We start from the raw sequence: 18,892 nt of genomic DNA on the forward strand, positions 1-18,892 counted from the left end.
CCACCACCTTGGATTTCACATCTTTTTCCCCCCTGATCTTTTTGGGGGTCGCACTCTTTTTTTACAGCTTGGCTGTTTTAGTTTATATATCACTTCTTTTTGTATTGCAAGCCACAAAACCTGGTTTTGGTGCTTCCTTTTAACTTGTTTTTTTCTTTACTGCAGGAATTGTAATTGTGTGCATAGATTTTGTCTCATTAAATTTAACTTGTTTTTTATCTTTACTGCAGGAATTGTGGAATAGAAGCAATTGTGTGCATAGATTTTGTCTAATTAAATATTTGTATATTAATTTCAACATTGAATGATTATCAAATACTGTAGGTAATAAGGTGACTTCTCATACATAACTGATCTGTAGCTGAAACTCCCATTGTTTGTAGCTGAACTCTTCTCAGGGTGACTTGTTTCTAGTTGAATTCTCTACATGGTGACTTGTTTCCAGCACATTTTTCTACTGGGTGATTTGTTTGTAGCTAATCTCTATATAGGGTAACTTGTATCTAGCTGATATCTCTACAGGGTGACTTGCTTCTAGCTGAACTCTCTACAGGGTGATTTGTTTGTAGCTGATATCACTACAGGGTGACTTGTTTCTAGCTGATATCCCTACAGGGTGACTTGTTTCTAGCTGATATCTCTACAGGGTGACTTGTTTCTAGCTGATATCTCTACAGGGTGATTTGTTTGTAGCTGATCTCTATACGGTTTACTTGCTTCTAGCTGATCTCTCTTCAGGGTGACTGCTCTATTAGAGTATCTCGATCTCGCATTTACTACACCAAGTTGGATTTCGTGTTGTAACTTTGCAGTTTTAAGTCTGATTCTTCTACACCATTGAAGATCCTTTCTAAGATGATTACTCTATCTGTACACTGATTTTCAAAGCATTACTCCAAGCGATTTTTCTGGTAGACGTGGCAAGTAGTGTTTTTTTTTTAGCTAGTCTCGATTGCATACAATTGTTACACACTGTTGGTTTTATCGTTGTATCTTCATGGCTTTTGGCTTGATTTCTTTCAAATCACCAAATGTTTGAGGTTTAATAGTAAACCTATTCACCCACTGATTTTCAGCTACTTCCCATAAAGCGACTTTACCCTGTAGGCGTGACAACATATTAGTGTAATTTTTCGTGAATAATTGCTAATAACGTCTTCACTGTTTATCGTATTTCAGCCAAACATGGTACAAAGATGCACCTTTATTTCTCCCGTCTGTGTGCCAAATGTCAAGGCAATCAGATATGGCGTTTGCGTTTTATGGTAGTTTGTGTGAAAAGAGGAAGAAAAATAAGAAAAAAAAATCAAGAATCTAAGCCAATTTTTGAAGTCTCATATCTCGGGAAAGCTTTAGGATATTTTGCTCAAATTTGGTATGTTGAGTACTGAAGTTGGAGGGTGTGTCCACAGAAAATTCAATTTGTTTTGTAAAGGCAACACAGAACTACAGAGGTGCAAAAATCATGTTTTCTTCCTATCAATATACTCACGGTGTGGCACGCCAGCTTCTTGGGCTGTACGACACACTACTGTGTGTCTTGATTATGAACCAATTATGAAATACGACTTTGTACAACTTTCTGTAACCACCAAATCTTCCATCCAACAGATCCTTGACAATGCTGCTCATCAATATAATTATGTCACGTTCACAAAACATTTTCTTGGTCAGGAATTGTATATAGTGACTGGTCAACCGAGCACTTAACTTAATTTTGTCTTGTAATTATTATTGTTGCTGTCGTTAATTGTTAGTCTTTTTGTTTTGTGTTTTTTTTACATGTACAAGCTCCTTGTCATGCCCACAAGATCTGATTTTGCTTGATCTGACTGTGGTCATACGAGACCGAGGACTAATAATGTATTGTATGTATCATCTTTTTACTAATGATGGTTCTCTCTCTGAACTACTAATACTGTATTATTACTATCAATGCACTGAACATAAAAAGTAATCTCTATGCCTTTTACCAATACAGTAACTTTTACCTTTGGAAGAAGAGCTTAGTCTGATTCTAGAAAATGTCATTTGATACATGTGCGATGGATTATTCATACCTAAAACAATTCAGCATACCAAAGTAATAAGTGGCATGTAATTCACTTACTAGGTAATGTTGAGTGATGTTGTTGATCACTTGATAATGACTGACTGTTAGTAGTGGATGTTGTACTGGTCAGAAACTGAATATTTTGATGAGCATCTACAGTGTATTAAAAGATGGATAAATACACAAGACTTATGAGTGAATGTGTGTGGTTAGTTGCAATATAATTGTGATTGGGCCTGCGAAAATAGGGCATGTGGGCACATGATTTATGCCTACTTTTTCAAACTTTCATCACTCATAACATTTTGTACCATTATGCTATGGCAATACTATTTTCAGCTCTTAGTCAGCATTTAATTGGCTTTATGATGCAAGTTACAGAATGCAAATATTCTATTTCAGTACTGAGCTATGACCTGTAGCATGATGGGGTGTAGTTTGTGCCCACATGCCCTGTTTTCGCAGGCCCATTCACAATTATAATTAAACACATTTAATTATTTACTTAATTAAAAGTGCATCGTTCTATAAAACACTTGATAGAAGCGGTAGCACATCAATATTATACTCAAAGGGTCTTTCATGACATTGTACCAGATAAATCTGATTGTAGCGATGAGAGGGATTTATAACCTATATAATTATAAACATCCCTTTCACTGCTAAATTTTCTGGGGAACATACAGTCCACACCAAATCACACTCTACAAGCTTCACTGTACACTAAACTACATAGTTACCATATACCTCTAAGTAATCACTATAAACTGAGGACCTCAACTAGTTTTTCTTTGTTTGTTTAAATAAACCACTAAGTAATTATTACAAGGCAACAAAACTGCAAAATACAGTAAAAACAGCTTAAATAAGTAGATAGTTACAAAGGAAGTTGCTACAGGTAAGTACTACAATTCATATGACTATTCTGAACAATCTCCTTACTGAGCAATCATTTCTTCAGCTGTCTTAACCTATCTATAACAATACAGTGGACTGTAAAATGTGACTATCGACTTTAGGATTTATGAAACATGTCTTTTCCGAAAAGAAAAAAACTTTGCAGTAATACGTAACAAACCTGCAATGTATAGCATGCAGAGGATCGGGTTATTTCAGAAACAGGATCTCTGTGGGCATGTCTGTTTCAGGTTAAATGCATCGTTCTATAAAACACATGATAGAAGTGGTAGCGCATTAGAATTATACTCAAAAGGTCTTCTTGACAGTTACCTGTAGTAGTCTGAGATGGTTAGTCCCTGTAGACAGTACAGACAGTTTACTACTCAGATTAATTATACCAGGTATGTTCAACAGCCAATTTTGGCAGGTTTTGATAAACCTGCTTTTTGCCAGTTTTGGCAACATTCGGTATCATATTTTTGCCAATTGTGGCAAAATTAGGTTTATCCCAGATGTTGGCAAATTCAGCATTGTCCATATTTTGCCAAATGTAGATCCAACATGTTGCCATTTTTGTCAATCTATTGGGTTCCATATTTTGCAGCTATTGGGTTATTGCCAAAGTTGGAACAGCCTTAAAAGCAAAGTCTGGCAATGTAAAGAAATTTATTTTGCCATTGTTGGCAATTTACGAAATGCAACTTCAAAGTAGTGACAACAACAGAATTAATGTAAAAGTTACCGAGCTTCCAAAACTGGCTCTTGTAAGCCCAAATTTGGCAGGACCTTTTTTTGTCAAATTTGGCAATAATTCGTGACCCCTATTTTTGCCAACATTGGCATTATGTGGGATCTGAATTATTGCAAAACAATAGAGCAACATATTTTCCTTGGCAAGCTAAGGAGAGTATACACTGCCCGCTTTGTCATGGAACCAGTAAGTGCTTCAATTTCTCTCACAAGCATCTTAACAGTTATTCCAAAATTGGAAGGTATCAGGTTTTACTTATATAGTGCTGTGTGTAACCATTGATTGTGGGTTTGAGTTTCCATTTTTGGCAAGAAACAAGATGTTTAAAATTATATTTTTATTGTCAAGTTTGGCATGCCTACTTCATGCCAATAATGGAATCTTGGAAATACTAACTTGCCAATTTTGGAAAATCAAACTTGCCAATTTTGGAAATTCAAACTTGCCAATTTTGGATATTCAAACTTGTCAATTTTGGAAAATCAAACTTGCCAATTTTGGAAAATCAAACTTGCCAATTTTGGAAATTCAAACTTGCCAATTTACGAAATTCAAACTTGCCAATTTTGGTAATTATAAACTTACCAACATTGGATATTATGAAACTTGCCAATTTTGGTAATTACAGAACTTGCCCATTTTGGATATTTTATAAACTTACATTTATAATCTTGCCAATTTTGGTAGCTATAAAAGCTTCCAGTTTTGAAACCCCAAACTGAAATTCAATCCCACAATTAAAATATACTTTTGCAACTATAAAAGGACATGAAATATATGCCACTTTTGGAAATAACACAGCTGCTAGTGATACGTTTTTGAAGCAGCTCTAAAAGTTGCCAGTTTAGGCAGCTTTTGAAGTTGCCAGTTTAGGAAGCTTTTGAAGTTGCCAGTTTTGGCAGCTTTTAAGTCGCCAGTTTTAGCAGCTTTTGAAGATGCCAGTTTTGGCAGCTTTTGAAGTTTCCAATTTTGGCAGCTTATGAAGTTGCCAGTTTTGGCAGCTTATGAAGTTACCAATTTTGGCAACTTCTGAAGTTGCCAGTTTTGGCAGCTTTGAAAAGTGCCAATTTTGGCAGCTTTTGAAGTTGCCAGTTTTAGCAGCTTCTGAAGTTGCCATTTTTGGAAGCTTCTGAAGTTGCCAATTTTGGCAGCTTTGAAAGTTGCCAATTTTGGCAGCTTTGAAAGTTGCCAATTTAGGCAGCTTTGAAAGATGCCAAAAATGGCAAAAAGTAGGTTTATCAAAACCTGCCAACAATGGTTCAGAAACATACTTCATTATACTGATAAACTCTCTACAGGATGACTTGCTTGTAGCTAAACTCTTGACAAGGTAACTTTCAATGTATTTGAACTGTCTGCAGAGTGATTTTTATGTGGGTGAACACTCTATAGAGTGACATGTTATATGTATGGCCAAACACTCTACATGGTGACTTGTTGATAGCTGAACTCTTGAAGGTTACTTGCTATGAAGGGAGACTTTTTTGTAGCTGAACTCTCTATGAGATTCCTTGCTTACAGCTGAACAGGGTTATTTTAGTTTGTTGCTGAACTCTCTATATGGTGGAATGACTGTAACATTTTCTCTACATGGTAACTTGCAACATAGCTGAGCTCTCTATATGTGACTGGGCCTGCGAAAACAGGGCATGTGGGCACAAACTATGCCCTGTCATATAACAGGTCATACCTCAATACTAGTATAGGATATTGGCAGTCTGTAAATCGCATTATAAAGCCAATTAAATGCTAACTATTGGCTAAAAATTTCATTGCCATAACATAATGGTGTGAAAAGTTAATATGAGTCAATGAAGTTTGAAAAGGTAGGTATAAATTGTTTGCCCACATGCCCTATTTTCACAGACCCAGTCACATACGGTGGCCTGTTTGTAGCTGAACTCTGTAGCTGAGCTCATTTACAGGGTAGGGTGACTTCAATGTGGCTACAACTCTCTACAGAGTGACTTGTCGCATAGCTGAACGGGATGACTTGTTTGTAGCTGAACTCTCCACATGGCAACTTGATTGTGGCTGATCTCTCTGCAGTGTGACTTGTAGCATAGTTGAACTCTATAGGGTGGCTTCTTGCAGCTGAACTCTTTGCAGAGTACTAAAACGTTGCTGAACTCTGTTACCATGAAAGGTTACTTGATAGCTTAACTGTCTACAGGGTTACATTTTTGTAGCTGAATTCATTACGGTGACTTGATTGCGGTTGAACTCTGACTTGTACTGTAGCTGAACTCTCTAAATGGTGACATGATCATCTATAGGGTGTCCTGTAACATAATTGAACTCTCTACGGGTGACTTTTTATAGCTGAACTCTCTATACAGCTTGACTGGTTTGTACACGTGTAGTTGAACTCTCTACAGGGTGTCTTGAAATGTAGCCAAACTCTCTACAAGGAACCTTGTGGAGGAGCCAGTCATACTTCTGATTAAAACACTAAACTTTGTCTAATCAAGATCAGTTTATAAAACTCATCAATATGCACATTTTACTAGTAGCTATTACAAATTCACCTGAAACAAAAGTCAAACCATAAACTAACTGTACGGAGTGAAATTGTCACACAGCACCTTCGTGCATATAGGCACCTCTAAAATAATTATCGTGATGCTGTTGTTTAAGACATTCAGGGCCTTTTAAACAGCTTTTAAGGCTTTGCAACTATCTGCAAAGGCCAAAATGGCACTACTCAGAGGTGATTATTTGTTGCTTCAAAAATGCAGCAACTAACAAGAGAATCTGGCTCTTCCCAACCACCTACAACTTAGCCTGTTTGTGCCCCTCCCCTTGCCAACTCCTGGATCCGCCCCTGCTGATGATGATGAGGCAGTATTAGTTAGGTAAAACTAAGCCCAAACAATCTTTCAGATCGACCCGAAATGCTTTCAACAAGTTGCTACGGATTTTTTTTTTAATTTATTTGACGGAATTTTCTACTGACTGAGTAAGTAACTGACTGAAACCTTCAGAGAAGCGTAACTCGATAACGGCTAAGGTTACGAGCTTGGTTTTTTTATTATTATTATTATTATTATTAACACTTTACAGTGACCAGCACTGAAGGTCTACAGCAACATGTGCTGCAGCCTTAGGATTACCTAACCTAATTTTCATTGTTCAACGTCGCTTCGGCCCGACAGGTGCCTTTTGGCATACCGCAGTACATACAATGCATTCTTCTTGGACTTACCAGTGTAATCATTTGTGTCCCATTCATCTTTGCTGACAGCGAAAGGTGTCGATTTGGCGGTAGCATGTATGTGATGGCTTTTCTTTGTAATGGAAATCGTTTGTATTTTTCATAGTGGCTATTTTGATTGCAGAGGTGCTTTTCAAACAGTTCTTGATTTGTACTGCTGTGTAACGGGTTGAGTATACCCCACAGCGAAGCGTAATGGATACTTCACTTTTCAGATGATAATTAATATAATTGGGGCGTGCGGCACTATTTCTATGTGTATTGTAGGAGCTTTTTGAACGGTTCTAGATGCAAAATGCTGTGTAACATGTTGAATATAGCTGACAATGAAATGTAATGGATATTTCACTTTTTAGACAATAATTGATATCGCTGGGGCACATGGTGCCATTCAGATGTGGTATTTGTGGGTTCACCAGTTATAATAAAATTATTTACAAAAAAGTTAACAAACAAGTACAAGAAAAAAATTGGAATTTTCAACTAGAGTAGGGACCATAGCACATCGATAAATAGTAATGAAACAAGTTGGAGTAGTCCGTGATATTAAATCACTGTAAAACAATAAGAACTGTTATATCCCTACTGTGCTCAACGATGTGCTATGGTCCCTACTCTAGTTGAAAATTCCAAATTTTTTCATGTACTTGTAATCTTGTTAGTAATCCACTGAGTAATGCCTAGCCGCAACAAAGTAATGAAACCTACTGAATGAAGCTTATTCACCAGCTTCTTACTTATAACCAAGATTTTCACATTGTCCAACAACGCAATTATGTCACGTGATAAGGTGGTAGTTTCACACGTGACAGCTTAAGGCTGTGGACACAAAGTAATATAACATGTAATATTATTATAGTTACTTTTTTATGGGTAATATGTAACTGTAACTAAATACTTCAGTTGCAAGTAATATGTAACTAGTTACTTTTAAAAGGTATCTTACCCAACACTGTCAATCAGTATGCCTGCATATGTGAATTAATGACCTATAGGAAAATGTGATGCATTTACGACCTGCATAACCTCAATAGGGAAAATAATCTGTAGATTCTTAGATTCACACTGATAACTTCCATTTGGATTTGTCTACTACAGGGTTCATCTTCATAATTATGGGCTCTTAGTAGATAGAGAAATTTAAAGATCAAATGTGTTTTGCATACCTATCTACACAAGCTACAGTATTCTGTACTATTGTGTGTGCTTATTTACACTAGCTATTGGCTATAAATAAAGTTTAAGTTATTAAACACAGTTAATGTTGTGAAGCGTAGGCCATGCAAGTACCCAAAATATTAGCATGCAACAGTGGGCTCTAATAAGAACAACGCATGCGCAGCATCATCAGCAGGACACGTTGGCAGTAATTCATACCTGTTGTAAGAAATCTCCCCACCCTGTCCCTACCCACTGAACAGTTCACAAACTTCACTATAAGCAGGTGCTCTATGTTAATTGGCATTGTATGCCAGCAGATAACAATTCTAGTTAGTATTCCACTGTCAATAGTGGTACTTATGTACATTTGTAGTGTAAGCAGTGGAGCAAGTAGACACATAATGTTGTTGTACTCTGTACTTCACTGTGCCTGCATTCAATTACTCAGAAACATTTACATGAAAGACTATTTGCTATTATATGCATTTTGTTGTGAGTTCTTCAGCTGCAGGTCTGACTGGATTCCTTCACCGTGCCAGCTGCTACCACAAGTAGAGATTGCTATTGAGGGATGCTCGCAGTTTAAATTTTTGTCAGGAGAGATGCTCTTTTATCCTGCCTGCAGACACAGACAGGCCCTCTAGCTCAGAGTGTCATCAGGAAACCAGGTTGCTAACAGCTGCTTGCCTCTCCCACCCAGATCAGTATCAGGAGATGTCTCCCCATCCAAATTGCTAACTAGAGACGCTCTCTCAACCAGATCACTAGCTGAAGATGCTCTCCCATCCAAATCAGTATTAGGAGACGCTCTCCCATTCAAATCACTAACTAGAGACGCTCTCCCAACCAGATTGCTAGCCGGAGACACTCTCCCATCCAGATCACTATCAGGAGACACTCTCCCATCTACCAGAAGACACTTGCTGTCATGAACACTATCAAACATGACCCATGCTATAGAGTACCAACTAGCTAACCACCATAGAGGGACCACAGTGCTACTATCAAGTGTTGATGCTATTTCAGACAGTGCCACTCTCAACAGTGGATTGTGACAACCCTGAGAGCAATGGTCACGCTCTGACTATTGTATCACCTGTGCACAGGTGTTGATGCTGTCACAATCTGGCTAAAGCCACGTGACACCAATTAGTGTTGCTAACAGCTGCTTGTCTCTCCCATCCAGATCAGTATCAGGAGATACCTTCCCATCCAAATTGCTAACTAGAGATGCTCTCTCAACCAGATCACTAGCCGAAGATGCTCTACCATCCAGATCAGTATTAGGAGACGCTCTCCCATTCACATCGCTAACTAGAGATGCTCTCCCAATTGGATTGCTAGCCGAAGATGCTCTCCCATCCAGATCACTATCAGGAGACACTCTCCCATCTACCAGAAGACACTTTCTGTCATGAACACTATCAAACATGACCCAGCTATAGAGTACCAACCAGCTAACCACCATAGAGGAACCACAGTGCTACTATCAAGTGTTGATGCTATTTAAGACAGTGCCACTCTCAACAGTGGATATTGACAACTCTGAGAACAACGGTCACGCCCTGACCATTGTATTACCTGCGCACAGGTGTTGATGCTGTCACAATCTGGCTAAAGCCATGTGACACAAATTAGTGGTGACCCGCAGGTCAACACATCACCTACCGCTGCTATAAGCAGTTCGTCCATTCTCCTTAGAGGAGTCTGAGACAGCAAGGGGCCTCACTTAGGATATCTGCCTTATCCACTAGGTTCTCCCGTTTGCCTCTATTGTAAAGAGTTTAGGACAGAGACGCTTCTCTGCTCTAAACTCTTTCATTACCCAAGCATCAATAATCCAAAAGTACTTCCTACTTTGGCCCCGCTGGAATTACACAACCTTGCGTAGGCCATATACCATGGCAGATGAGGCCCCTAGAACTTACCAAACACCCTCCTCAATCAATGGATTGCTGGAGGTGAAGAATGAAGATCTGAGGAACAGACCACATAAGTAGGTGAGTGGTAGCGTAACTAAACATTAACCAATAGAACATTCACGTTATCAAAAACATTAAGTAATGTAACTCAAGGATGGAAATATGCAAATTCTTGAAAATTGGCTTATTTATAGTACTACATGACCTGCTAAAAAAGTTTCAAACTCTTTCATTCAAATGTCTTACATATTATCGACAGTGACTAATTTGTGTCTATACAATTTCAACCATCTACAGGTACGTAACTTTCCTATACTATTATCCTTCCTATGTTGTAATAACTTTGTTACTTGTAGTAATAATATTACGTAATATTAGATTCGTTACAGTAGCTATATTACTTAGGTAATGCGTTACATTTGCAAGTAAAGTAACTTGAGCTATATTACCTGTTTTTATAGCGTATTTCATTATTACTTAGTTACCACAAAAGTAATAATATTATGTAACGCATTATTCCCAACACTGCTGATTGATTTATGCCATTTTGAGCATATTGGAAAGAACAGAGACTATGTTTAGAGCTGTTATATGGGGTGCTGTTTGTATCAAAATTATAACAATATAATAAGTATAAAAAAATAGATTATATACAGTGTATGTTTGCTGTGCATGTACATCAAGTAATGAATTTAATGAAATAATTATAATGCTCATGATTTAATAAACAATGTTCATGATTTCGTAATAATAAAAAGTACCTTACAAATCTTGCACATTTTTGGGTAAACAATATCAAGGAAAATTATTTCCTTTTCTTTTTTTGGCAATGCAATTAAAAAAACTAAATTTTGATACAAATGGCATCTCAAAGTTCAGGTTTTGTGCCAAAATGTGTAACAGGACATAAATGGCACATAATAGAGAAGATACTTGTCATTATCTTGTCATTTGAGCATTATATATTATTTAAAAAGAGTCATTATTTATTTTTAAAATGTACATATGTATAAACCATGCACAGCAAACATATATAATCTAGTTTTTTATACTTTTTATATTGTTATAATTTTGATACAAATGGTACCCCATACTGTCGTGGTGTTGGAAAGAGTAATGTGTTTCTTTCTACGTGGAAAGTTACTTTAAGGTTTCTCAGCAGATGAAAAATTGAGTAGAGTCGAATAATTTTCTCAAGCACTTTACACAGGATGTACTGTATGTCAGGTTAATAACTAACCTGGGACACATTTGGTCAAGTCCACATGCCTCATGCACATTAATTTTAATACTTGCGGCCAGATTTGCAAAAGGCACTTTTCCACACAATTCACATACCAGCAAATAGAATGATGTAACACTTTACTCCTTATACTGATTAACTTGCTCTTAGTATCAAAATGCAGCCAGGTAATGTTGCTGTGCTCATAGAAACGTTCAGACAGTTCATGTTATGATACAAAAGTTATAAAGCTTTATTAAAGTTCAAAAAATTGGTCAAATTTTGTGTGAAATAGGTTTGGTATATACGGCTTAAATGCAATGTTGCCTGGCAAGAGTATAAGTGATTAAAAACTCACTAATTAAAAAATGTGACACCCATTTTGCTTTTGAGTATTCCTCTCGTTTAATTTGGGATGACTACTCACAAGCATAATGGGTACCACACCTTTACTTAGCGAGTTTTTAAATCATTTGCAGTCTCTCGAGATGATGTTGAATTTGAGTGGTACTGTACTTTTTAGCAAATGCAGTCACTTTTTAAATTCTTCCACAACTTCTGATTCCAAAATGGTTATCTTAACTAAAGGGAGACCTACTGGACAGGTGAGACTGTAAATTGTACATGAGATGTCTTATTTTATAAAATAGCTGAAACTAACTAGCTTTGGCAGAGATAAAAGAGAAAATATCTGTACCATTTATCAGAACTGGAATAGGATTACGACATGACTTAGATTTGCAGCATCACAAATCTGATTACACACCTTTTTGTATTTAGCTGTATAACCTATAGGATTGTGTTACAATTAGAACAAGAACAGTATGAACAACAGTGTTACAATTATAGAGCAGGTGATCTGATCTAAAACTATATTGACAGATACCAACCACTTCACTAACCTAATTCAAGATGTTGGTGTTGTGATGGGTTTGTTGCACTGACCATTGGATTAGGCTCAACCATCATTGAGGAAGTGGATGAGTTCTGATGTAAAGCTGTAGGGTGAGGTGATCCAGTAGAAGTTGAGGTGGGTAATGGTGAACAGATCACTTCAAAAATTTCTGCATAAAAAAAATTATACATTCATGCATTCAGTGTATTTACAATGCATAAGTATACTAATGTATTAATAATAGTTGCAATAATTTTATTTTACAAAACATTTAACAAACAGTACACAAAAAATTGAAATTTTCACTTAGTGTAGGGACCACAGCACATAGATAAAAAGTATTGAAACAAGCTGGAGTAGTGCACAATATTAGATCACAGTAAAACAATATGTGATATATCCCTACTGTACATGGTATCTTGAGCACAGTAGGGATATAACACCTCTTATTGTTTTAATATTGTGCACTACTCCAGCTTGTTTCAGTAGCAGGTTAGGGTTAGATGTTGCAGTGCTGTGGTGGTTCTGTAACTATAACGCACTTCACATACATACCTGTACACACATATAGTATATACATACATAAATGCATATGACTGTACATACATATTATGTACATACAAATACATGTCTATGGAAAACAATTTTATGGACCAAGCATGCCCACAGCTGGAGGTGGCTGTGGGCACTGTTGGTTAAAAAACTTAATTGCATCTCGACAAAGTACAGTTGTACGTAATTATGTATGTAAAAGCAAGCTAATGTATTTTCTGCTTAGTGAAATATCCATACCATTTCTCAAGGATGCAATAAACTGTTTTGAGGTGACGTTGTCACTATATTTATCCATGGCATCACAGAACAGCAATGCATCACTATCCTCTCTTATTCCCTGCATATTCTGACCAGTAATCATTTCATTGATTAGTTCAATGGATGGCAGTGCTTTTAAACGATCTACATAATCATCAGGTACAAAACTCACGAACTGCCTCATCTTTTCAACAGTTTTTGCATAGTCTTGTGGTAGACAACAGCACAGTTTTGTATAGTTCTTCTTGAGTATTGCTAAAACTACATGTCAGTATCAGAAAAGTTCACATATCAGCAAAGATGCTAATGTGTATGCATACATTGTGCAGTCTGTAAGTTTAGGTTGTTATTCATGATAAGTATTAAGGCTCAAATGATTAGCCGAGTATTTGGATTAATATTCGTTTGCTTTGTAGCCAAATAATAAATTAACAAACGATCATTCGCACGTGATCATTTATATGGTGACACGTGATTAGTTGTCAGTAATTATCGAAGCGGAAGGCGAAAGTAACAAAAGGAAAGGACTATGGTGATAAAGTGAAGAGTAGTAATAGAATTAGGCAGCCACTAATTGGTGCAGATGTACTAATTCTGCCACGGTGAATCGTTGTAAGCGCAAGACTTCTTACGGATTTGTGGCTTACTCCAGGTACTTCTACTTTGTTACAATCACTGTATTGCTGTGATAATCCTTTTAGAAAGGGAATTATGGCATCTATTTCTTAGTAAAGTTATTCATACAAAGCCACAAAGCTGTTTGTGGTTATTTGTAGACTTCTTGGTAGTGGCCACCTTAATTACTGAATTGCAATGAAAAGATTATTTGACTAATTTTGTTAGAGCTGAGCGAATATTCGAACACAGTAAACCAGTACCATATAGCTGGAAATTTTCGAGTGATGAAATTTTCGCGAATTTTGCGAGTGATGATAGCTTCATGAAAATATAACCGTGAAATGTTTCAGTTTATACATATACCTATTACCCACTTTCTAGACTTTCATGAATTTAAAAACGTGAAAATCTTACTTTGCACAGTTTCGCGAAAGTTTCATCCCTCGAAAATTTCCAACTACGGTATTCGTTTGAGCCTTAATAAGTATACAAGTTATTTATCAGATTATCAACAGATTTAAGTAGTAATGGTGAGGCACATGTCTAGCTACCAGCTAGTTTATATGTAAGGTACATGAAGTTAATAATTATGTTCTCCCACTAAAACAGCTTGGCTTTAAAGAAAAGACATATTTGAGAAATTAAATGCAACTGTCAACTAGGGATAAGCCTATTTTGTATTTTTCCACCTATTTTTCTTTCCAGTAATTCTTTTATTTCTTACCTATTTTGCTCAATATTTTGCTCAAATTTTTTAATTTAATTTTGCTGAGCATCAGTAAAATTAACTACAATATCTCAAGCTTACAAGCATGTATGACTGCTTTATGAGTATCTCGATCTCTACTCAACATTTCCTATAAGCATATGTTGTCCCACATTATGCGTGACTGTTCTATTAGAATATCTCAATCTTTTTCATACAAAATGTGCTAAGTTGCCATTCCTAGGTGTCCATTTTTCCAATTTCCACCTTTGCGTTTACCAACATATTTTTCAAAAAAAATTGCCGGCTAAATCAGTGCATCCCTACTATCAAATAAAAAAGCTGATATCTGGAGCATCCTAGAATGAGTATTAATACAGCTAACACAGTTTTAGCAGTGGCCAATTTCTTAGCCAATTATATAGAGTTGAAAGGAATTTATTTGAAATGCAGCAAGATTGAAAGTAGAAGATGGGTAAAGGTCCAGTGTTAAAACTTTGTTTAGTCTTGGCCACTCCAGCTGTCATCTCTTTTAGTCGACAGTTATTATTACATTTTTGAACCATCTTTTTTTACAGCCTCACTCTTTTGGTTGGAATTTTGTGATTCACAACTATAATGAGACAAGTAGGCATAGCTAATAGTATGCATATGTAGCTTATTTGTATATGATATACACATTTTATGAATTAATCTTGTATAATTTTATGACCATTCTGTAGATTTAAGAGGTTTCCTTGAGTTCTCAAAACCCCCTCTGAAATTTAACTTGTATACTTGCAGTAGGAACATAAGACTATCTTATACAGAATAAATGGGACCAGATCAGGGCAGTACAAGTAATAGTGTAATATGAAACATTTTCAAAAGTGAATCAACTTTCCAATTAAGGAGAAAGGGTATGCGCTGAAGAATCCTTTACAGAGATGAAGATAAAAAATTCTATATCTGGATGCCTGTAAGTGTTGCCTTGTTTTAACACTGTATTTGATATTGAATGGAGTAAGATTATTCCATGAAGGTGATTTTTGTCATGTATATGATGATTTTTAGACACGTCATTTTTAGCAGTGCATGTCACTTTAGGCAGGAACTCTACTAAACAGTACTACTGTACTGTTTAATAACTATTACACCAAGCGACATTGGTTTGTTATAGGTACAATGTGATCAAATTCCAGGGTGGTACCATATTCACAATGCAAGTTATTTACATGGAATTGGAATGGCTATAAGACTCTTTTAAACAAATGTACTGAAAAGAAGAGAAACACAAAATGAATGAAAGTGCATGCATTATAATGTCTAGCATAGTGATACAATGTACCTTTGGAAGAAGAATCTAGTAATATCTTTTCAAAAGTAAAGTCATAGAAAGAATAGTTAGAACCTGAAACAATTTACAGAAAAGTCAGCATAAACACTACTGGACATATGAACATATGAATGAACGTACTAGATGAAGTTGAGTAGTGCTTTTGACCAATCAGTGATGACTGAAAACTAGCGCTGGATGTTGTGCTGGCTTCAATAGGGATACTTTGCTGAACATCTACATGCATGATTATATGGAACACCATAAAAGTGATATATTGGTTGTTATAATGTTTTGCAGAAAATTCCAGTGAACATCTAGTGTTGTTGTTACTGGAATTTACCACAAATAGTAGTGACAGTCACTATAATATTACCATGCTAATAGAAATTAACGTAAAACCTGTTGTACTTTAGATCAGACCATTATATTACACAAGTGGTTGTTATAGAGAAGAACCTGCATAAATTGGTTGGCAGCATTTTAGTGACTATAAATAGATGATTACCATTAAGAAGGTCATACCAGTGGTAATATAATAAAGTCCACTTCGTAAACATTAATTTATCAATACAGAAATGGTATAGTGAGCTACTGAGCTTGCTACTGTATGTACATATGTTGCTAATGACCATGTAGCCAGAGAGACCATTGAGTATTGATATTCATTGAAACATAGGAAAATATGTGGTACCACAAGACCATGGCAATTGTGCAAAGATTGCCAGGTGGCCATTAACAAAGGTTCCACTTTAGTATCTACTGTGAGTTTTGCTTAGTTCAATTAAGACATGCTAGATGTGATTGTTATGAAACCGTACAATACACTCACCAGATCTCATTTCATTGATCACCATCATCAGCTGATGTGATGCAGTAATAGTCTCCAGTTGATTACACAGATCAAGTAATTCTTCTCTACAGCTCATCCTCTCAATCAAACAATCCAATATTATCTTATTAGCAGTAGTGGAGTTACTACTACTCAATATCATACAAATCTGATCATCACTGATATAATTCTGTAACTTCCCAACACTCTGTTCATAGTTATCAGGCATCAATTGTAGTATAGTGTGGTAGTGTGTCTTGAGTGGAGTGAAATCTACACACAATATACAGTAATTATTATTTCATTGCATGCAATACATAATGCTGAGAAACAAATGCACATATATTTTAGGTAACATTACCACTAATATGAGTGAACAAGAGTTCATAACATTTGTATGAACTCTTGGTGTGAGGTATAGATAAAATGTGTATTACAACACAAGATAGATACTGTAATAGAGAGAGAATAAATTAGGAAGTAGGAATGCATGCATGTATCAGAGAAATTAACATTGATTGAGTTATGTCAACTGCAAACTACATCCAGAGAAACATTACTGTAGCCCCTCTCCGGAACCCACCACCTAGGAGTTAGAAACTAAATAATTATTAAAATATTATGATATTGGTATTGACACAGTTTATCAGGGAAGAATATACACACGCCTTCATTGATGTGAGCCTAAGGAGGCAGCGTTGAAACCGGGTCGGGTCATCCCGGTCAACCGGGTCACATTTTCTCCGGGTTATCCGGGTCTGACCCGGTTTACAAATTATCCGGGTCTGACCCGGATTGGATCACGTGAGAAACTAAATTGATCGTTTAACGACGTGGAACCTATAAACGCTAGTCGAGTAGCTCTTTCGTGAGCCACGCCCACTTATCGCGTTACAAACACACGCTCAGCCACGCCCATTTATTAGTAAGTGCAGTCTGTAGCATGTAACTGTGTCCGTTGCTGTGTGCAAGCTTATGTGGAGCCACGCCCACTAATCGATTATTGCATGAGTTGTATATAGTCTAGGTCTAGTCTTGCAGCAGGATAAGTACTTTGTGAGCCACACCCATTTTATTATATTGGGAAAATGCAATACGGGTATGTACGAAGCCACACCCAATTGCTGTCTGTAAACTCACAGTAACTACGTGGAACCAAACCCACTGACTGATTTTAAATTATAAACTTACCGGCGTACGTAGTTATCACATAACTACTCGTTTACTCAACATGAATCGAACGCTAAAAACGTAGTCTCGCTCGCTCAAGAATACCCGAAACATAGCTCTTATCGCGCGCCTCGGCTTAATTTAATCCGGGTCAATCCGGGTCGCATCCGGGTCAAATCTGGGCCTGACCCGGATTGCTATCCGGGTCAGCGGGTCATCCGGGTCAGCAGTAGTGACCCGGTTTCAACGCTGTAAGGAGGTAGACTCAAATCCAATTTCCCAGTAGCTAAGGATCCGCCGATTATGCTCATTATTTTACCTATTATGTTATGCTACACAGCTGCAAAATTTTGCCTATTGCGCTTAAATTAATGTTCAATATTTACCTATTATGCTCAAATTATGCTCGATATTTATACCTCAGTTCCCATATTTTTCCAGTAAATTTGCACTTTATGGGAAAACGGTAACTGGCTGACAAACTCTAGCCTATCAAAATGTATGTCACAGAAAAGATCGATATACTCTAATAGAACAGTCAGCTGTCTGATTATTCTCTGACTGTTCTATTAGAGTATATCGATTTTTCTGTGATAAGTATTATGATAAGCAATATACAAATATCCCGCCTATTATGCTAGCATTATGCTCAATGCTTTCAGACACCTATTATGCTCAATATTATGCCAGCATAATCGGCGGGTCCCTACCAGCAGCTTCTAACTCAAGATATATTATAGCCTCTTAAGATGTGAAAATTCAGAGTTTTGTTATACATACAATAGTACTGTATATTAGGGATAATGAAGGATTATGCCTACTTTCCCACAGAAAACATTAACCAGAAACCAGTACCTTCATTGAACCTTTTGCAGTATTGGTTACATAGAATCAAGCCCAGAGGTGTCCAAAATGCTTCTGACAAGTTGCTATGGAAATTTTTATTTAACACAATTTTCTGTTGACTGCCTGCCTGCCTGCCTGCCTGCCTGCCTGCCTGCCTGCCTGCCTGCCTGCCTGCCTGCCTGCCTGCCTGCCTGCCTGCCTGCCTGCCTGCCTGCCTGCCTGCCTGCCTGCCTGCCTGCCTGCCTGCCTGCCTGCCTGCCTGCCTGCCTGCCTGCCTGCCTGCCTGCCTGCCTGCCTGCCTGCCTGCCTGCCTGCTTGCCTTCCTGTGTATACTACAAAATAAAACATGCAACCACTGCTGGGAGTATTTCACATGAGAGAATATTATTTTGCAATCTTTCAAAACAAATACATAGTTTGTACTGAAAAATTTTCCATGTCTTCACAACTTTTGCCTTCACAATATAGATAAAC

The 18,892-nt window shown here is 37.0% G+C and overlaps 1 protein-coding gene across 1 annotated transcript in view; it reads right to left on the bottom strand.

The window, feature by feature from the left end:
• LOC136246666 (uncharacterized) overlaps positions 1-13,000 on the bottom strand; it is a 50,062-nt gene extending 37,062 nt beyond the window's left edge. The window contains exons 1-4 of the mRNA XM_066038201.1: positions 12,911-13,000; positions 12,126-12,287; positions 2,111-2,206; positions 1,992-2,060 (exon numbers count right to left, since the gene is read on the bottom strand). Coding sequence (XP_065894273.1) covers positions 1,992-2,060; positions 2,111-2,206; positions 12,126-12,287; positions 12,911-12,968 — 385 coding nt within the window. The 5' untranslated portion in view covers positions 12,969-13,000. The remainder of the gene's footprint in view (positions 1-1,991; positions 2,061-2,110; positions 2,207-12,125; positions 12,288-12,910) is intronic.
• Positions 13,001-18,892: the final 5,892 nt, after the last annotated feature.

Source organism: Dysidea avara, chromosome 2 (genome assembly GCF_963678975.1).
Source record: "Dysidea avara chromosome 2, odDysAvar1.4, whole genome shotgun sequence".
Lineage (NCBI taxonomy): Eukaryota > Metazoa > Porifera > Demospongiae > Dictyoceratida > Dysideidae > Dysidea > Dysidea avara.